Below are 22,894 nucleotides of genomic sequence, written 5' to 3'. Positions count from 1 at the left end.
GCCAGCCTTGTTGAAGATCAGATAGTTGTAGGTGTGTAGCCTTATTTATGAGCTCTCTATTCTGTTTCATTGGTCTATGTGTCTGTTTCTGTACCAGTACCACACTGTTTTGGTTAGTGTAGCCCTGCAGTATAGTTTGAAGTCAGGTAGCATGATGCCTCCAGCTTTGCTCTATTTGCTGAGGATTGCCTTGGCTATTTTGGTTCCGTATCAGTTTTAAAATAGTATTTTTTTCTAGTTCTGTGAAGAGTGTCATTGGTAGTTTGATAGGAATAGCACTGAACCTATAAATTGCTTTGGGTAGTATGGCCATTTTAACAATATTGATTTTTCCTGTCCCTGAGCATGGGATATTTTTCCATTTGTTTGTGTCATCTCTCATTTCTTTGAGCAGTGTTTTGCAGTTCTGCTTGTAGAGATCTTTCACCTCCCTGGCTAGTTGTATTCCTAGGTATTTTATTCTTTTTGTGGCAATTGTGAATGGGATTGGGGTCCTGATTTGGCTCTCGGCTTGACTGTTATTGGTGTATAGGAATGGTAGTGATTTTTGAATGTTGATTTTGTATCCTGAGACTTTGCTGAAGTTGTTTATCAGTTGAAGGAGCTTTGGGGCCAAGTCTATGGGTTTTTCTACATATAGAATCATGTCATCTGCAAAGAGGGATAATTTGACTTTCTCTCTGCCTATTTGGATGCCATTTATTATTTTCTCTTGCTTGATTGCTCTAGCTAGGATGTTCAATACTATGTTGAATAGGAGTAGTGAGGGAGGGCATCCTCGTCTTGTGCTGTTTTTCAAGGGGAATGCTTCCAGCTTTTGCCCATTCAGCATGATGTGGGTTTGTCATAGATAGCTCTTATTATTTTGAGGTATGTTCCTTAAATACCTAGATTATTGAGAGGTTTTAACATGTTGAAGTGTTGAATTTTATTGAAAGTCTTTTCTGCATCTGTTGAGATAGTCATGTGGTTTTTGTCTTTAGTTCTGTTTATGTAGTGAATCACATTGATTGATTTGCATACACTGAACCAACCTTTCATCCAGGGGATAAACCTTACTTGATCATGGTGGATAAGCATTTTGATGTGCTGCTGGATTTGGCTTGCCAGTATTTTGTTGAGGATTTTTGCATCAATATTTATCAAGGATATTGGCCTGAAGTTTTCTTTTTTTGTTGTGTCTCTGCCAGGTTTGGGTTATCAAGATGATGCTGGCCTCATAGAATGAGTCAGAGAGGAGTTCCTCCTCCTCAATTTTTTGGAATAGTTTCAGTAGGATTGATACCAGATCTTCCTCATACATCTGGTAGAATTTGGTTTTGAATCCATCTGGTCCTGTGCTTTTTTCAGTTGGTAGGCAATTTATTACGGATTCAATTTCAGAGTTTGTTACTGGTCTGTTCTGAGATTTAATTTCTTTCTGGCTCAGTCTCGGGAGGGTGACCAGGAATTTATTCATTTCTTCTATATTTTCTAGTTTATGTGCATAGTGTTGGTTCATAATATTCTCTGAAGGTTATTTATATTTCCTAGAAGAAATGGACAAATTCCTAGAAGCATATAATATGCCAAGACTAAATCAGGAGGAAATATAAAATTGAAACAGAAAATATAAACAGACCAATAACAAGTAAGAGGATTTAATCAGCAATTTAAGAAACAAACAAAAGCCCAGGACCTGATGGCTTTGCTGGCAAATTCTACCAAATATTTGAAGAAGAATTAATGCCAATCCTTGTCAAAGTCTTCCAAAAAAATTGAAGAGGAAGGATCACTTCAAAACTCATTTTATAGGAGCAGAAGTACCCTGACACTAAAGCCAGACAAGGACATTACAAGAAAAGAAAATTGCAGGCCAATAGTACTAATGAACAAAAATACTCAACAAAATACCAGTAAACTGAATTCAACAGCCCATTAAAAGGATCATAACACCATAATCAAATGGGATTTATTCCTGGAAAACAAGGATGGTTCAAAGCATACCAACCAATAATGTGATATCCTACATTAATAGAATGAAGGATAAAAATCATATGACCATCTCAACAGATGCAGAAAAAGTATTTCACAAAATTTAACATCCTTTCATGATAAAACCTCTCTACAAATTAGGTATAAAAGGAACGTACCTTAACATAATAAAGATCATATATGACAAGACCACAGTTAACATAACAATAAAATTGCACAATACAAGATCGACATAAAAAAACAACAGTTGTATTTCTATACACTAACAATAAACAATCTGAAAAATAAATAAAGACAACAAATCAATTTACCATAGTATCAAAAAAGTACACTGAAAACTGCAAAACATTGATGGATTAAATTTTAAAAGACACAAACAAATAGAAAGACACCCCATGTTCATGCATTGGGTGATTTCATAGTGTTAAAATGTCCATACTTCCCAAAGAATCCTAAATATTCAATGCAATTCCTATCAAAATCCCAATAGAAATTTACAGGAATAGAAAAGACAATTCTGAACTGCATATAAAACCACAAAATAGCATGAAAAGCCAATCAATCTGGAGAAAGAAAACAAAGCTGAGGATATCACACTTCTTAATTTCAATATATACTGCCAAGCTACAGTAATCAAAACAGTATAGTACTGGAACAAAGACCAATATATACACCATGGAACAGAATAGAGAGCCCACAAATGAATCCATGTATATGCAGTCAACTGATTTTTTACAAGGGTGCCAGGAATACATAATGAGGAAAGGACAGTCTCTTCAATAAAGGGTTTCTGGGAAGACTGGATATCCACATGCAGAAGGGTGAAATTGGACTCTTATCTCACATAATGTACAAAAATCAACTCAAAATGGATTAAAGATATAACATAAGACCTGAAACGGAAAAACTACTAGAAGAAAACATAGGGAAAAAGTTTACTAACATTGGTCTGGACAATGATTTCATGGTTATGATACCAAAAGCACAGGCACCAAATATAAAAATAAGTGAGACTACATCAAATTTAAAAGTTTCTGCACAGCATAGGAAAAAAAATGGTAAAAAGGCAACCTATAGAATAGGACAAAATATTTGTAAACCCTGTCTCTCATAAAGTGTACAAAGTTTCTCTCCCACTTTAGTCTAGTGAGATAGAACATGTGCACAACAATTCAGGCAAAGTAGATTTATTATTTACAGATAAGCAGCAAAAATAAGCAGAAGCCTAAGATTCATTATCGGGGGAACCAGCCCCCAATATTTCAATGCAGGTGTTTTCTATTTTCCCTAAGTGTCAGCTGGTCTGAGAAATAAAGAGAAAGAGTACAAAGAGATAAATTTTACAGCTGGGCCTCCAGGGGTGTCATCACATATTGATAGGACCATCATGGTGACCCCGAGCCACAAAACCAGCAAGTTTTTATTAGGGATTTTAAAAGGGGAGGGAATGTATGAACAGAGAGTAGGTCACAAGGATCACATGCTTCAAAGGGCCATAAAGATCACAAGGCAAAGGCAAAATTAGAATTACCGATGAGGGTCTATGTCCTGCTGTGCACACATTGCCTTGATAAACATCTTAACAGGAAACAGCATTGGAGAGCAGACAACTGGTCTGACTAGAATTTACCAGGCTGGAATTTCTCAATCCTAGTAAGCCTGAGGGTACTGCAGGAGACCAAGGTGTATTTGAGTCCTTATCTCAACTGCATAAGACAGACACTTCCAGAGCAGCCATCTATAGACCTACCCCCAGGAATGCATTCCTTCCCCAGGGTTGTTCCTTGCTGGGAAAAGAATTCAATGATATTTCTCCTACTCACACATCTGTCTATAGGTTTTCTGAGAGAAGAAAAATATGGCTCTATTCTGCCCAACCCCACAGGCAGCCAGACCTTATGGTTTTCTTCCCTTGTTCCCTGAAAATCGCTGTTATTCTGTTCTTTTTCAGGGTGCACTGATTTCATGTTGTTCAAACACACATGTTTTACAATCCATTTGTACAATAGTGGTCCTGAGGTGACATACATTTTCAGCTTACGAAGATAACATGATTAAGAGATTAAAGTAAAGACAGGCATAAGAAATTATAAGATTATTGATTGGGGAAGTGATAAATGTCCATGAAATCTTCACAATTTATACTCTTCTGCCTTGGCTCCAGCCTGTCTCTCCATTTGGGGTCCCTGATTTCCCACAACAATTCATGGCAGGAGCCTAGGGCAGATGGAGTCTCACCTACATGTACTTGACTCCATATTTTAATGGAATTATTTGATTTTTGCTTGTTAAATTCCTTATAGATTTTGGATATTAGACCTTTGTCAGATGTATAGTCTGTGAATATTTTCTCCTATTCCGTAGGTTGTCTGTTTACTCTGTTGGTAGTTTCTTTTGCTGTGCAGAAGTTTTTTAGTTTTATTAGATCTTGCTTGTCAATTTTTTTGTTGCAATTGCTTTTGAGGAGTTAGTCATAAATTCTTCCCCAAGGCTGAAGTCCAAAATGGTGTTTGCTAAGTTTTTGTCTATGAGTCTTATAGTTTGAGGTTTTACATTTAAATCTTTACTCCATCTTGAGTTAATTTTTGTACCTGATAGAAGGTAGGGGTCCAATTTCATTCTTTTGCATATGGCCAGCCAGCTATCTCAGCAGTATTTATCAAATAATGAGTCCTTTCTCCATTGCTTTCTATTGTAAACTCTGTCAAAGATAAGATGGCTGTAGGTGTGTGGCTTTATTTCCAGGTTCTCTATTCTGTTCCATTTTTCTATGTGTCTGTTTTTGTATCAGTACCTCACTGTTTTGATTACTGCAGCTTTATAGTATCTCTAATGAACACAGACTCAAAAATCCTCAGCAAAATATTAGCAAACTAAAACCAGCAGCTTATCAAAAAGGTAATTCACCATAATCAATTAAGCTTCATTCCTGGGATACAAGGTTGGTTCAACATGACATAAACAGAATTAAAAACAAAAACCATATGATTACCTCAATAGATGTTTAGAAAACTTTTGATAAAATTCAACATTCCTTTACATAAAAGCTCCCAAGAAACTAGGCATCAGAGAACAAACCTCAAAATAATAAGTACCTTCTATGACAAACCCACAGCCAACATCATGCTGAACGGGCTAAATCTGAAATGATTCCCCTCGAGAATTGGAACAAGATAAGGATGCCCACTCTCATCATTCTTACTCAACATAGTACTGAATGTCTTTGCCAAAGCAATCAGGCAAGAGAAAGAAATAAAAGGCGTCCAAATAGGAAAAGAAATCAAACTATCTATCTTCACTGACAATGTAATTCTGCCATAGAAAACCCCAAAGACATCACCAAAAGGCTCCTGGAACTGATAAATTACTTCAATAAAGTTTAAGGATACAAAATCAATGTATAAAAATCTGTAGCATTTTATACAACAGTAACATTCTAGCTGACAGCCATATCAAGAATGAATACATCCGATTTACAATAGCTGCAAAAATAAAAATAAAATACCTACAAATACATCTAACCAAGGAGGTGAAAGATCTCTATGAGGAGAACTGCAAAACACTGCTGAAAGAAATCATAGATGAAACGAACAAACGGAAAAAAACATTTCATGTACATGGATTGGAAGAATCAATATTAAAATAGCCATAATGCCCAAAGCAATATACACATTCAATGCTACTCCTGTTAAGCTACAAACATCATTTTTCACAGAACTAGAAAAACTATTCTAAAATTCATATGGAACCAAAAAGAGCCCAAATAGACAAAGCAATCCTAAGCAAAAAGAACAAAGCCAGAGGCATCACAGTTTTCCTTATTATGTGATGTACCAGTGTCAAGCCATCCAGTGGAGCAATGACTTACATCATTTATCTGTATTCTGAAAAAGAAAACTCAAGGGAAGGATGCTATTCTGTGGTATTTTAGAAATGAGACAAAGTCCTAAATCTCACCATCTGAGCCTTGATGCCTAGAGACTCAGCTGTCCATTTCTGTGCTATCAGAGATTCCATGGTGAGAGCAGTAACAGAGACAACCCTACAAAATCATCTAGGGCTCAGCAAGAGTCAGTCCCCTGCTCCAGGAGCATAGGAGAGAACAACCCACAGGACAGGAAAAGGGGAGACATGAGGCACAGTGGGTGGAACCATTGAGTCTAGTGAGGGAATTAAATATATGTCTCAGAAACAATTTTTCCACATTTGGTACCAAAGAAAGAGCTGTAGTTACAAGACCCCAGCCTCAAGAATATTTTCATCTCTAAATCTAGTGCCTAAGGCTGATAGGAAAGCTGATGGAGTTGTGTGTGTGTTGTTTCTGCCTGCTCAACAACCATTCTCCTGTTTCTGGTGACAATACCTTGATTGATTTTCCCTGGATGAACCAAGGCTCCCCTCCTCTTACCTATGTGTGGGTATGGAGGTGGCCTGCCCCACCCTTGGACACCCTGATCAATTAATATAATTCATCTTCCTGACCACAGTAACTGGTCAAGGATGAGCACATGACCCAGACCCACTTTGCAAAACTTTGTATGAAATTATTCTCAGAAATGATTTTGGGAAGGTGAGAGGCTGGGATGTAAAAAGAGGTGATTCTAGGAAGCATAGGAAGAGAGACTGGAAGGGAAGTCAGCCAATAAAAGGGTCTTATCAAGCCAGCTGCCACTGTGGGCAAGTGGAGCTTAATCCTGTCATGGAAACTCAGGAACCAGTGTGAAACACCTGCCTCGAGTTATCCCACCTGAGGGCACAAGGAGCTAAGGTATTGATATCCCAAATCCTGCATGCCTTTACTCGAGGGCAGCTCCTGGAGATAGGAGCATTAATTCCCAACACTTAGGTCTGCCAAGCAGGCTGTGGCAGTAAAAGAAAACTCACAGGCAAAGAAACTCAGGTGCTGGAAAGAGAAAGCTGGGCAACGTGCACTAAAGTCATAAGCACAAGAAGATGTAGGTGGACACAACAATGTAACATAATAAAATTTTTTCTTAAGCTATTGGGAGTTGAATTTTCTATCACTTGCAATTAACAGAGATCTAATTAAACATACCAGTGAAGATAATATTGTGTAAAATAAACTAATCAAACAAAATATTTTAAAATTACCTTTTTTTAGCTTGTTGCATTTCAAAAAGTAAACAACAACTCCTCCAACTTTTCAGATTAGGCCGTTCAGCTCTTTTCTCCCACATAACCTGGTGTGGCAAGGAGGAGGAACAAATTTAATACCTTTATCTGTATGATTACACTGGATTTTCAGCTATTGTCTCCCCTTTTAGACTCTTCTTGCTCAGAATTGCTCTGCTTAGTGCTGCTAGATTAATGTCCCTAAAGTGTCCCTCCAAATAACATTCCATGCTCAAAATCCAGATTCCCCATGAGACTGTGTTTTTCCCAACTCCAGACTTTTGTTCCTGCTGTCTATTTCATGCAATATGTCCAGTCTCTATTTCTCCCTTTCAAAAATCTCTGCCATGGTGCTTTGGGGATAATCCCAGTTAAAACTCCTTCCTCTCTCCATTGCTTTGCTGGGCCAGCTGGTACCTGCTGGGGAGCTGAGTGTACCTATCTTTTCCCAGTTCTACCTTCAGTGATGTTATGTTAGCAGCATGAAAATGGCCATGCTGAAAATATTTATACCAGGGAAATCAGCAGACATTATAAATCAAGACTTTAACCCCATGGAGAGCTGACTTGCCAGCACACCACTACCTCTCCCTCTGCAATGCACCTTTACTGTATTCCCAGTTACGTTAGCTAACACTGTGTGCCTTGCATTGCACTTCGACCTATACCTGTCTTATCTTCCCTTTGGCCTGCAAGCCCCCTGAGGACAAATACATCAGTCAACTGTTTGTTTGTTGTTTCTTTTTAATTCCTCTCATTACTTAGCACAGATCATGTATACCATGTTTGTTTAATAATATCAATAGGATATTTTGGAGCAAGAGGTTGTTTTACTTGGTTTTATGCTTTCACTGTTGTAGAACAGCTGGGTTAGAAGACATTATTAAACACAAATACAACTGGTAAAATATCCCAGCCGAAGAAATGCTTTAAAAAGATCTCCAATCACTGCAGCAGTTCAGAGAGGCAACAACTCCTCCAGCTTTTGTACATCAAATAATTGGTTTAGTTCACTCCTTCCACATTACTTGGAGCAGTGGGGTGGGTGGGGAGAGCTTAATGACCAGGAAAATCTTTCATAAACTCATCATCAATGTTCTTTATAACCTAGTGTCACTTCAATAGTCCATGGTTTTCAAATAAATGTTCTACCTGCCCACAGACTGAACTTTTGGCCAAATAAATCCATAAATTTAAACATATTGACAATCAAAATGCTATAAAGAACTTTTATTTTTAACTAGTAAAAAATGGTTTTAGAGGTTATCAGGAAGAATAAATGAGATATATAGTCAACAAAAATTTAAATACTTGCTATATCAGATATTAGAATGTGTTCTAAAGCTATGTTAATTAAAATAATGAGATACAAATACAGGGATAGGTAGGTAAAGCAATAGAAGTATTAAGTCTAAAATTATAAGAGACTCAAGTTATAAGTTATAAGAATTTGACATATGTTAAAGTTAGCATTTCAAGTCAGAACAGCATGTCAATAAATTGTTGGAAGACACCTGGATAACCATCTGGAAAACAATTAAATTAGATCCTTACCTTAACAAATAAATTCCAAAGGAAAATGACTTATAACACTTTTAATTAAAAAGCACTGGAAGAATAGATAGATGACCATTTACATAACTTTGAAAAAGTAGAAGTATGTTATAAAAATCACAACAAAGGCAGAAACTATAAAAGATAAAATTGACAGACTTGACTAAATGCATCTTTAAACATGTGAATAATAAAATACCATAAAAAATTAAAAGACAAATGAAGTAGAAATTGTCTAAAATACATATCAAAGCAAAAACTGCATACTGGTATATAAACTGCACACTGGTATATAAAAATACTTCCAAATCAGCAAATACAAATTGCATACAAATAGAAAATGATAGAAGACGCTAACAGGCATTTCACAAAAGAAGACTATAAATGACTGATAAACCTTTAAAAATGTCTATTACTACATAATTAAAGTAATTGTGAAACCAATAAGATGCGATTTTCTGCCTAATTCTAGGGATTTATGCTTAGGAAATAATTTGTAATAAAGATCCACACATAGGATATTTATCAGAATGCAGTACATAACGCCACAAATCATAAATGAGTCAGGCATAGTGGCTCATGCCTGTAATCCCAGCACTTTGGGAGGCCAAGGTGGAAGGATCACCTGTGGACAGGAGTTCAAGACCTGCCTGGGCAACATAATGAGATGCTGTCTCGAAAAATTTTAAAAAATAAATGACTTAAGCCAGGCGCAGTGGCTCACCTGTAATCCCAGCACTCTGGGATGCCAAGGTGGCTGGATCACCTGAGGTCAAGAGTTCAAGACCAGCCTGGCCAACATGGCAAAATGCTGTCTGTACTAAAAAATACAAAATTAGCTGGGCATGGTGTCATGTGCCTGTAATCCCAGCTATTTGGGAGGCTGAGGCTGGAGAATCACTTGAACCCAGGAGGCAGAGGTTGCAGTGAGCTGAGATCATGCCACTGCACTCCAGCCTGGGTGACAGAGCAAGGCTCCATATCAAAAAATAAAAATAGAACAATAAAAACTAAAACTAAACAGTTTAAATGTCCAAGAATAGTGACTTGGTAAAATAAAATTTAGCACATCCACATAATGTAATGCTATTGTCAAATGAAGTTATTTATGGATATTTGTTGACATGAAGAAATGTTTGTGAATCATAATATATTAATCAGTTGGAAGACAGTTTCTGACATAAACTGATGTTTGGCTAAATTGTAAGTACAGATGCATGCATATAGAACTATGGGTCTATATCAGGGTTAGTATACATATATACATGCTTCCTTACTCTGCCAGCTGAAAAGCAATAACACTCCAGTAGAAACAAGCATGCCTAGGTCCCAGAACTTGCTTTGTAATGCCATTTTCCAATGAAATAAATCAGAGCTCTTTGGAGAAATGTCTGATTCTAAGGCTGGGACAGGGAATATACAACATAGGTCTGGAGAAAGTTACAGTGCCAGAAAGTAAGCAAGTGCTCAAAAACAAAGAAAAAAAAAAAACTCACAGTGATGGGAATGTGTAAAAAAGATGTAAGAGCCAATTGGAAACATTTCCTTTGGCTAAAGCCAGAACAATTGGAGCAATAAAATAAAGTAGCATTGAGTAATAATCCAAAGTGTAAAACAAATATTGTGTGTCAATACTGGTATAAATAAATTATTGAATAAATAAATGGGGAGAATAGACAAATCTCCCATGCAGAAGAATTCCAAATAATTTATGTGGAGCATAAAGTGATAGAATGTAACTCCCTCCCCAAGTGTGGGCCATACACAGTGATGTCCTTCCAAAGAGCACAGTATGGAAAGGGGTAAGAAAGAGCAACTTTACAGTGGTCAAATCTGGCAAACATGGCCTCAGTCAAGTGATCAAGGTTGACGTCAACAGTAGTAAGTCATGTTGACAGTATGAACCTTGATATGGTGTGAAAAGAAATGGCATGCTACCTACGGCATCTTCGTCCCAAAAATGTATAACCTCAGTGTAATCCTGAGGACATCATCGGACAAATCCTAATTGAGGGAAATTCTACAAAATACCTGAAAAGGATCTCTTTAAACAGTTAAGGTCATCAAAAACAAGGACTCTGAGAAGTTGTCACAACCAAGAGGAGTCTAAGGAGACATGATTAAATGTAATGTGGTATTCTGGCTGGAATTCTGGAACAAAAAAAAATTGGGTAAAATTGAATCTAATAAAGTATGAACTTTAGTTAATAACCATGTATGGATATTGGTTCATTAACTACGGAATATGTGTTGCTAGTTCGTAAGAAGACACACTGGATAGGGGTTTATGGGAACTCTGTGTACTCTCTTCACAACTTGTCTATAAATCCAAACTATTCCAAAATCAAATTTTTTCTTTTAAAACTAAGTTTCATATTATCGGGGGAAACCAGCCCCTGATATTTCATGTAGGCTCTTTTCTATTTCCCTAAGTGTCAGCTGGTCTGAGAAATAAAGGGAAAGAGCACAAAAGAGAGAACTTTTAAAGCTGGGTGTCTGGGGAGACATCACATGTCGGCAGGTTCCGTGATGCCCCCTGAGCCGTAAAACCAGCAAGTTTTTATTAGCAATTTTCAAAACGGAGGGAGTACACAAATAGGGTGCAGGTCACAGAGATCACATGCTTCAAGGGCAACAAAAGATCACAAGGCAGAAGGTCAGGGTGAGACTAGAATCACTAATGAACTTCCATGTCCCCCTGTGCACACACTGTCAGGGTTCAAGAGCAGAGAACCAGTCTGACTAGAATTTGCCAGGCTGGAATTTCCTAATCCTAGCAAGCCTGGGGGCATTGTAGGAGACTAGGGCGTCTTTCATCCTTATCTACATCTGCATAAAGGCAGACACTCCCAGGGCAGTCATTTTAGAGGCCATGCCCTGGGAATGCATTCTTTTCCCAGGGCTGTTAATTATTAATATTCCTTACTGGGGAAAGAATTCAGTGATACTTCTCTTACCCATTTTTGGTAATAAGAGAAATATGGCTCTGTCCTCCCTGGCCCATAGGCAACCATACTTTAAGATTATCTCCCTTGTTCCCTAAAATTACTGTTATCCTGTTCTTAAGGTGCCCGGATTTCATGTTGTTCAAGCACACATGCTCTACAAACAATTTGTGCAGTTAACACAATCATCACAGGGTCCTGAGGTGACATACATTCTCCACTTATGAAGATGTCAGGATTAAGAGATTAAAGAAATCACAAGAGTATTGATTGGGGAAGTGATAAATGTCCATGAAATCTTCACAATTTATGTTCAGAGATTGCAGTAAAGACAGGCATAAGAAATTATAAAAGTATTAATTTGGGGAATTAATAAATGTCCATGAAATCTTCACTATTTATGTTCTTATGCCACGGCTTCAGCCGATCCCTCCACTCAGGGTCCCTGATTTCCCGCAACACATATGACTCGATTTTTGTAAAGTGAGGATTAAAATTTCATGTATAGCTATGTCATTATAGATATAGCTATAGACATAGATATAGATATATAGAAAAGCTTTAAGCTGTGCTGTCTAATACACAGCCATTACCTAGATATAGCTATTGAACACTCGGATTGTGGCTAATACAAATTGAGATGTGCTGTAAGTGTGAAATGTACAACAGATTTCAAAGATGTAATATGAAGAAAAGAATATAAACAGTATCATTAATGTTGTGTTTTGAGACAGGGTCTCACTCTGTTGTCCAGGCTAAAGTGAAATAGTACGATCACAGCTCACTGCAGCCTCAACCTCCCAAGCTCAAGCAATCCTTCCACCTCAGCCTCCCAAGTTGCTGGGACTACAAGTGCGCACTGCCACACCTAATGTTTCCATTTTTATTTATTTTTTATTTCTAGGTTTACTCAAAAACAAGTTATTTACTCAATTCATAAAATATTAAATCAGTTAGCTGGTGCCTAAAGACTGAAAAAATTGTAATTTTCAAGGCATTTACACTTTGGGGAATGAAAAACATGAGACTTACTTGAAAAAGACAGAGGCTAATAAATAATTAAGGACAAGGCTCTTAAAAAAGAGTATTACAAACTATTCTTAAAAAGAAAATATTTGATAGCAAAATGTTTCTCTGACTTTGTAAATGCATAAGAAAGATCAACAGTTTTATCACTTGCAGAAAAGGCAATTAATATAATAGAAAATGTGATGATAAACTTCTAAGAAACTAAGTGTTTATGTCTATTTAACAATAGAAGTTTTACCTATTATCATTTACTATTCATATGTCAACAGCAAAGCAATCCCCTTCTCTCCCAACTAGGCCTTTCACAATTACAAACTAAAGACATAAAATATTATTGCTAGATACATTTTACAAAATAAAAATTAGTAAATGGAAAAAAGGCAAGTTAAAGTAGTTATATATATTGAAAATTAGGTGAATGAATTGAATTACTTAAATGTGACTATACAATAGTTAATGAATTTCTTATTTATACAAGGAGAACGCTGGATATAATATATCTCTGACATTACACAGTCATAGAAAAATGTTAACTTTAATCTCATAAAATTCTTTCCCCACATGTTTTACACTTTGGATTTTCTTTCAATGTTTATTTTGGATCCAGAGGGTACATGTTCAGGTTTGTTACATTGGTGTATTGCATGGTGCTGAGGATTGGGTTATGAATAATCCCATCACCCAAGTAGTGAGCATAGTACCCAATGAGCAAATTGTCACCCCATGCCCCACCCCACCCTCTAGGAGTCACCAATGTCTATTATTCCCACTTTATGTCCATATGTACTCAACGTGTAGCTCTCGCTTGTAGGTGAGAATATGTGGTATTTGGTTTTCCATTCCTGCATTAATTCACTTAGGATAATAACCTCCAGCTGCATCCATGTTACTGATCTGTTTCTTTTTAATGAATGTGTAGTATTCCATGGTGTATATGTACCACTTTTTTCTATCCAGTGTACCATTGATGGGCTCCAAGGTTGATTCCATGTCTTAGCTATTGTAAATAGTGCTGCAATAAGCATATGAGTGCATGTCTCTTTTGGGTATAATGGTTTCCTTTCCTTGGGGTATGTACCTAGGAATGGGACTGTTGGGTCAAATGGTAGTTCTGTTATAAATTATCCAAGCAGAGATCTCCAAACTGCTTTCCATAGTGGCTGAACTAACTTGCACTCCCACCAACAGTGTATAAGCATTCCATTTTCTATGCAGCCTTACCAGCATTTGTTATTTTTTGACTTTTTAATAATAGTCATTCTGACTGGTGTGAGATGGTATCTCATTGTGGTTTTGATTTGCATTTCTCTTATGATTGGTGATGATGAGCATTTTTTCACATGTTTGTTGACTACTTGTATGTCTTCTTCTAAGAGGTGTCTGTTCATGTCTTTTGCCCATTTCTTAATTGGATTGTTTGGGTTTTGCTTGCTGGTTTGTTTAAGACTTTTTTCCTATTTCGATGCCTTTTATTTCTTTCTCTGGCCTGATTGTTCTGGCTAAGACATTCAGTACTAAATGTTGAATAGAAGTGGCAAGAGTAGACATCCTTATTTTGTTCCAGTTCTTGAAGGGAATGGTTCAAGCTTTTAAACATTGAGTATATTGCTGGCTGTAGGTTTGTCATAGATGGCTCTTGTTATTTTGAGGAATGTACCTTCAATGCTTAGTTTTTTGACAATTTTTATCATGAAGCGATGCTGGATTTTATCAAAAGCTTTTTCTGCATCAACTGAGATAATCATATGGTTCTTGTTTTTAATTCTGTTTATGCGGTGAGTCACATTTTTTATTTATGTATGTTGAACCAACCTTGCAGCCCATCAATAAAGCCTACTTGATCATGGTGAATTAACTTTTTTATGTCATGCTGGATTCAGTCTGCTATTAACAGTATTTATTTTTTAGATGGAGTCTCACTCTGTTGGCCAGGCTAGAGTGCAGTGGTACAATCTCATCTCACTTCAACTTCAACCTCCTGGGTTCAAGAGATTTTCCTGCCTTATGGAGTACAGTGATGTGATCTTGGCTCACTACAACCTCTGCCTCCTGGGTTCAAGCAATTCTTCCACCTCAGCCTCCCAAAGTGCTGGGATTACAAGTGTGAGCCACCGCACCCAGCCAGGGATTTGCTAGTATTTTGTTCAGGATGTTTGTGTCTATTTTCATCAGGGATATTGGCCTGAAGTTTCCTTTTTTTGTTATGTCTGCCAGATTTTGGTATCGAAATAATGCTACCTTCATAGAACAAGTTAAGGAGGAGCCGTTCCTCCTCGGTTTTTTGGAATAACTTCAGTAGGATTGGTACCAGTTCATTACATGTCAGTAGAATTCAGCTGTGAATCCATTTAATCAAGGGCTTTTTGTTGGTGGTGGTGTGTTTTTTTTTTTACTAATTCAATTTTGGTACTTGTTATTGGTCTGTTCAGGCTTTCACTTTCTTCCTGGTTCAATCTTGGGAGTTTGTGTGTTTCCAGGAATGTATCAATTTCCTCTAAATTTTCTAATTTGTGGGCATAGAGGTGTTTGTAATAGTCTCTAAAGATCTTTTGTATTTCTGTGGGATCAGTGGTAATGTCATCTTTGTCATTTCTGATTGCACTTATTTGGATCTTCACCCTTTTTTAAATTTCTTAATCTACCTAGAAGTGTATCAATCTTGTTTATTCTTTCAAAAAATCAACTCTCAGTTTCATTGATCTTTTGTATAGATTGTATGTCTCAATTGCTTTATGTTCTTCACTGATTTTATTTATTTCTATGCTTCTGCTAGGTTTACTGTTGGTTTGTTCTTATTTTTCCAGTTCCTCTAGATGCAATGTTAGATTGTAAATTTGGGATATTTCTAACTTCTTGGTGAAGACGTTTAGCACTAGAAACTTTCCTCTTAACACAGCTTTAGCTGCATCCCAAAGATTTTGGTAAGTTGTATCTCTTATTTTCACTAATTTCAAAGAGTTTTTAAAATTTCTGTCTTAATTTCATTTTTCACCCAAGAGTTGTTCAGGAAAAAGTTGTTTGATTTTCATGTTTATGTGTAATTTTAAGAGATGTTCTTGGTATTTATTTTTATTTTTATTGCACTGTAATCTAAGAGTGTGCTTGGTATGATTTTGATTTTTTTGAAATTTATTGAGACTTGCTTTGCAACCAAGCATGTGGTTGATCTTAGAATATTTACCTGTGTGGATGAGAAGAATGTCTATTCTGCGGTTGTTAGGTGGAGCATTCTGTAGATGTCTATTAGGTCCAGTTGGTTGAGTGTCACGTTTAAATACAGAATTTCTTTATCAGTTTTCTGCCTTGATGATCCGTCTAGTGGTGTCAGTAGGGTGTTAAAATGCCCCACTATTAGTGTGTAGCTGTCTGAATCTTTTCATAGATCAAGAAGAACTTGTTTTATGAATTTGGGTGCTCCAATGTTGAGTGTGTGTGTGTGTGTGTGTGTGTGTGTGTGTGTGTGTGTGTGTGTGTGTATAAAATATTTAGGATAGTTAAGTATTCTTGTTTAATTGAACCTTTTATCATTATGTAATGCTCTTGTCTTTCCTGATTGTTTTTGGTTTAAACTCTGTTTTATCTGATATAAGAATAGTGATTCCTGCTCTTCTCTGTTCTCCATTTGTGTGGTAGATTTTTTTCCATCCCTTCTCTTTGAGCATGTGAGTGTAGTTACACACGAGCTTGGTCTCTTGAAGACATCAGAAAATTGAGTATTGTGTTTTTATCTAGCTTGTCACTCTGTGTCTATTAAGTGGGACATTTAGACCATTTTACATACTGAATTAGTATTGATATGTGAGATTTTAATCCTGTCACTGGGTTGATAATTGGTTGTTTTGTAAACCTGATTGTGTAATTCCTTTATATTGTCTGAGCTATGTTCTTAGTATGTTTTTGTCACAGCAGGTATTGATCTCTCATTTCCATGTTTAGCACTCTCTTAAGGACTTCTCATAAGGTTGGTCTGATGGTAACAAATTCCCTTAGAGTTTGCTTCTGTGATAAGGATTTTATTTCTCCTTCAGTTATGAAGCTTAGTTTGGTGAGATTTGAAATTCTTGGTTGGAATTTATTTGCTTTGAGGATGCTGAAAACAGGCCCCCAATTTCTTTTGGCTTGTAAACTTTCTGCTGAAACGTCTGCTGATAGGGTAGTGGGGTTCCTGTTATAAGTGACCCGACCTTTCTCTCTAGTTGTCTATAATATTTTTTCTTTTGCATTGACCTTGGTGAATCTGATGACCATGTGCCTTGGGGATGATCATCTTGTATAGTATTTTGCTGGGTTCTCTGTATTTCTTGAATTTGTATGTCAACCTCTCTAACAATATTGGGGAAATTTTCAAGATTATATCCTCAAATATGTTTTCCAAGTTGCTTACTCTCTCTCTCTTTCTCTCTCAGGAATGCCAATAAATTGTAGACTTGATCTCTTTACATAGCTCTCAGAGGTTTTGTTCTTTTTTTAACATTCTTTTTTCTTTATTTTTTCTGACTGAGTTGATTTAAAGAACTGGTCTTCAAACTCTGAGATTCTCTACTCACTTTGGTCTATTCTGCTGTTAATGCTTCTGATTGTATTTGAAAATTCTTATAGTAAATTTTTCAGGTTAGTTCTTTCTTAAAATGGCTATTTTGTCTTTCAGCTCTTAGATCATTTTACCAGATTCTTTGGATTTCTTGGATTGCATTTCAAATTTTTCCTGGATTTCAATGAGCTTCTCACCATCCAGGTTCTAAATTCTACACCTATCACTTCAGTCACTTCAGTCTGGTTAAGAACCAATGCTGGGGGCTAGTGTGCTCATTTGGAGGTAGGAGACACCCTGACTTTTTGAATTGCCAGAGTTCTTATGCTGATTCTTTCTCATCTGAGAGGGCTAGTGTTTCTTTAAGTTGAGTATAGTCTGTTGGCTTCACTTTGTGTGCTTTCAGAGGGCCAAGGCTCTGTACAGGATCTTCATTTGTAGCTGAATTCTTGTCTTAGGTTTCACAGGCACTGTACACTGGCAAAATGTTTTGCCAGTTGTAATTTGAACTGTGACCCAGTAGATGGTGTTTAGGAGTGATGACCAACAGACAAGCTTTTATTTAGCCATGCAACTCTTTTGTATTTCACCATGTTCTCAATAGTGCTCTGTGATGGGGTCAGGCAGAGAGATGACACCCTGACCAGGTTCACTCGTGGGTCTTGGAGGAGCCCCCTCCAATCACTGGGGTCATGCCCAAGTTTCCTTTGTTAGGTGTTCTGGGCTGTGGGGTTCCCTCAGATAGAGGTCATGCTGGCAGACAGGCCACTCCCTTCCCAGACCAGCCCTGTGGAGAGAGGCACACCCCACTTTCATGCTGATCCATGAACCAGGGCATCTCAACCCTGTCAGTATTTTGAGAGTGAGAACATTTCCCCTACTCAGGCACCACCAAGCCAGTAAGTCTTGCCTATCTAGGTACAGAGGGACCATGGAGGTCGCATGGACAGCCATCAGGGTCTCCATATTTTGTAGAGACAGAATCTTACTATGGTACTTAGGCTGACTGTATATTGAAATGATAATATTTTAGGTATATTGGGTTAAGTGAAAATAATTTTATGTATTTCTTTATGGTTTCTTTTAATGTAGTCACTAAACATCGTTAAATTTTATATGTGATTCATATTGTATTTCTACTGATAGCAGCTGTTTAAAAGGATAGACATGAGAATGTTAACAATAGCTTTTCCTAGTAGTAACGCGTAATTTTTAGCTTTTCTTTTTTCTAATTTTTCTTGAATAAATATGTGTTCCTTGTGTAATTTAAAAAGTAATAAAAGTACAAATACACAACGAACTACTGCTGTGAAATGTCACACTAACAGAAGTACTAAGCAGCAATGTCAAGTCATAGAGTCCTAATTATTTATTCATTTAAACACATATATATTAAGTGTCTCATGTGCAAAGCATTGGGGTGGTTGCTAGGAAAGTAAACACAAAAAAAGACGAGCTATAATTATTTCCTTCAAGGGGTTCACAGTCCATTTTGGAAGTTAGGCTCATGAACAGAATATTAGACCACAATGTGGTCAGTGATACTATGGTGATTTGTATTAACTCTCCTCCCCTTCTGCTTTAAATGTTGCTATTTTTCTGGCTCTAACCTTAGTCTATTTCTCTGCCCACACCATAATTGCAACTAACACCTATATACTAATGGCTATGCCTTTAACTTTGAATTTGCTCTACATCTCTACATCCAACTGTCTTTTGGTCAGATGGCCACTGGGCAACCTAAACTGTTTGCCTAAAATCCATCATCTCTTCACCTCCCCTCCTCCAGACTCTTCTACCTCTGTAATTCTTGTCTTTGTTAATGATGCCACCATTTAACCAGTTGCCTCATTACTTTGTAAAAAGGAAATTTAGTTACTTTACTTCACTTATCAAAATTCTTCAGGCTTGACAGTACACAAGCCCACATAAGATCTGCCCTTAGCTACCGATCCAAACTCATCTCCTGGAACACTTCTCACCAGCACTGACACTCTAGAAATACCAAACTACGAAACTCTGGAAATGTCACAGGTTATCACCTCTCTTCCTTTCATTCTTGCATGTGTCCTTCCCTGTGCTTGAAGTGTCCAACCTCATCACCAACTCCTCTTCATGGTTCCTAGACATTCCTCTCTGATACCTTCCTTGATCTTCCAGGCAAATTAGGCTGTCTCCTCTCTGGCTCCAGTTGAACTTTGTACATACCTCCAACATAGCAATTTTCCCATTATATTATAATACCAACTTTCTGTATGATACTCTATTCCCTAAGGACAGAGATTGTATCTCATTCACCTTGGTATCCTCAGCATCACATGGAACGTGACAGACGAAAACGTTCAAGTTTACTGAATATTTCCTATCTTTCTTTATCTTTTCCACTCTATTGTGGTCACTCTTACCCTAGAATAGTCTAGATGTTCCTTGAATACCAACCAGGCTTCACCTCTGGGTCTTTGTTCTTGAATGGCCTTACTCCAGATGGTTCCCTACAACAAACCAGTCAGTGCTCAATGTCACTGCTCAAATGTCACCTCATCAGACAGGTCTTTCCTTCAATCCTATATAATATAGTGCCTGGCAAGAAAAGGATGCCCTCTCTCACTACTCCTATTCAACACAGTATTGGAAGTTCTCAATCAGGCAAGAGAAAGAAATAAAGGGTATTCAAACAGGAAAAGAGTAAGTCAAATTGTCTCTGCTTGCAGATGACATGACTGTATATTTATGAAACCCCATCGTCTCAGCTCAAAAACTCCTTAAGCTGATAAGCAACTTCAGCAAAGTCTCAGGATACAAAATCAATGTGCAAAAACCACAAGTATTCGTATACACCAATAATAGACAAACAGAGAGCCAAATCATAAGTGAACTCCCATTCACAACTGCTATAAAGAGAATAAAATACCTAGGAATACAACTTACAAGGGATGTGAAGGACCTCTTCAAGGTGAACTACAAACCGCTGCTCAAGGAAATTAGAGAGGACACAAACAAATGGAAAAACATTCCATGCTCATGGCTAGGAAGAATCAATATCATAAAAATGACCATACTGCCCAAAGTAATTTATAGATTCAATGCTATGCCCATCAAGCTACCATTGACTTTCTTCACAGAATTAGAAAAAACTATTTTAAATTTCATATGGAACCAAAAAAGAGCCCATATAGCCAAGACAATCCTAAGCAAAAAAAGCAAAGCTGGAGGAATCACGCTACCTGACTTCAAACTGCACTAAAAGGCCAAAATTACCAAAACAGCATGATACTGGTACAAAAACAGATATATCGACTACTGGAACAGAAGAGAGGCTTCAGAAATAACACTACACATCTACAACCATCTTTGACAAACCTGACAAAAACAAGCAATGAGGAAAGGATTCCCTATTTAATAAACGGTATTGGGAAAACTGGCTAGCCATATGCAGAAAACTGAAACGGGACCGCTTCCTTACAATTTATACAAAAATTAACTCAAGATGGATTAAAGACTTAAACGTACAACCTAAAACCATAAAACCCTAGAAGAAAACCTAGGCAATACCATTCAGGACATAGGCATGGGCAAAGACTTCATGACTAAAACACCAAAAGCAATGGCAACAAAAACCAAAATTGACAAATGGGATCTAATTAAGCTAAAGAGCTTCTGCACAGCAAAAGAAACTATCATCAGAGTGAATAGGCAACCTACAGAATGGAGAAAATTTTTGCAATCTATCTATCTGACAAAGGGCTAATATCCAGAATCTACAAATAACTTAAACAAATTCACAAGAAAAAAACAAACAACCCCATCAAAAAGTGGATGAAGGATATGAACGGACACTTTTCAAAATAAGACATTTATGAGGCCAACAAACATATGTAAAAAAGCTCCTCATCACTGGTCATTAGAGAAATGCAAATCAAAGCCACAAAGAGATATCATCTCCCACAAGTTAGGATGGCAATTATTAAAAAGTCAGGAAACAACATATGTTGGAGAGGATGTGGAGAAATAGGAACACTTTTACACTGTTGGTGGGAGTGTAAATTAGTTCAACCATTGTGGAAGACAGTGTGGTGATTCCTCAAGGATCTAGAACTAGAAATACCATTTGGCTGCGCAATTCCATTACTGGGTATACACCCAAAGGATTATAAATCATTCTACTATAAAGACACATGCACGCATATGTTTATTGTGGCACTATTCACAATAGCAAAGACTTGGAACCAACCCAAATGTACATCAATGATAGACTGGATAAAGGAAATTTAGCACATATACACCATGGAATACTATACAGCCATAAAAAAGGATGAGTTCATATCCTTTGCAGGGACATGGATGAAGCTGGAAAACATCATTCTCAGCAAACTATCACAAAAACAGAAAACCAAACACTGCATATTCTCACTCATAAGTGGGAGTCGAACAAGGAGAACACATGGACACAGGAAGGGGAACATCCAGGCCACACACCAGGGCCTGTCCAGGGGTGGGTGGGCTAGGGGAGGGGTAGCATTAGGAGAAATAACTAATGTAGGTGACGGGTTGATGGGTGCAGCAAACCACCATGGCACATCTATACCTATGTAACAAACCTGCATGTTCTGCACATGTATCCAAGAACTTAAAGTATAATTTAAAAATAAATAAATTAAAATATATGTATATGTATGTGTGTGTGTGTGTGTGTGTGTGTATAGGGCCTGCCCAACCCATTCCTCTTACCTTTTACCTTGTCTTATTTTTTTCATGGCATCCACCATTAGCAAACAGTATGTTATATATTTGTCTGTGTGTTTCTTGTCTGTCTATCCACCAGAATATAAGCATCAACTGGGACCTAATTAAACTAAAAACTTCTGCACAGCAAAATAAATAATCAGCAGAGTAAACAGACAACCCACAGAGTGGGAGAAAATGTTTACAAACTATGCATCTGACAAAGGACTAATATCCAAAATCTACAGGGAACTCAAACAAATCAGCAAGAAAAAACAAATAATCTCAACCAAAAGTGGGCTAAGGACATGAATGAACAATTCTCAAAAGAAGATATACAAATGGCCAACGAACATATGAAAAAAAATGCTCAATGTAAGCAATTATCAGAGAAATGCAAATCAAAACCACAATGTGATACCACCTTACTCCTCCTACAAGAATGGCCATAAAAAAAAAAAATCAAAGATTTTGGCATGGATGTGGTAAAAGGGAACAATTTTACGCTGTTGGTGGGAATGGAAACTACTATGGAAAACAGTGTGGATATTCCTCAAAGAACTAAAAGTAGATCTACCATTTGATCCAGCAAGGCCACTCCTCTGGTATCTATCCAGAGGAAAAGCAGTCATTATACAAAAAATACACTTGCACACACATTTTTATAGCAGCACAATTCACAATTGCAAAAATATGGGACCAGCCTAAAAGCCCATCAACCAGTGAGTGGATAAAGAAAATGTATACACACATATAGCATGGAATACTACTCAGCCATAAAAAAGAACGAAATAATGGCATTCACAGCAACCTGGATGAAGTTGGAGACTATTATTCTAAGTGAATTAACTCAGGAATGGAAAACCAAATATTGTATGTTCTCATCTATACAAGTGGGATTTAAGCTATGAGGATACAAAGGCATAAAAATGATATAATGGACTCTGGAGACTCGGAGGAGAACAGGTGCACAAAAATCTCAGAAATCACCCTAAAGAATGTATCC

General features: G+C 37.1%; 5 gene segments (V, D, J or C); all 5 read left to right on the top strand.

The window, feature by feature from the left end:
- The window catches only part of LOC111554712, a 729,812-nt gene that overhangs the window by 520,611 nt on the left and 186,307 nt on the right, over positions 1 to 22,894 (top strand).
- Positions 1 to 22,894, top strand: part of LOC111554720 — a 687,176-nt gene that overhangs the window by 504,277 nt on the left and 160,005 nt on the right.
- LOC111554726 overlaps positions 1 to 22,894 on the top strand; it is a 522,394-nt gene that overhangs the window by 340,818 nt on the left and 158,682 nt on the right.
- Positions 1 to 22,894, top strand: part of LOC111554718 — a 654,935-nt gene that overhangs the window by 477,002 nt on the left and 155,039 nt on the right.
- LOC111554715 overlaps positions 1 to 22,894 on the top strand; it is a 367,088-nt gene that overhangs the window by 241,763 nt on the left and 102,431 nt on the right. Inside the window, 1 exon segment of the C gene segment in view lies at positions 13,704 to 13,709. Within this exon segment, the coding sequence occupies positions 13,704 to 13,709 (6 nt within the window).

This window comes from Piliocolobus tephrosceles, chromosome 6 (assembly GCF_002776525.5).
Source record: "Piliocolobus tephrosceles isolate RC106 chromosome 6, ASM277652v3, whole genome shotgun sequence".
NCBI lineage: Eukaryota > Metazoa > Chordata > Mammalia > Primates > Cercopithecidae > Piliocolobus > Piliocolobus tephrosceles.
Note: the sequence above shows the minus strand (reverse complement) of the source record. Positions and strands in the feature narration are given on the sequence as shown.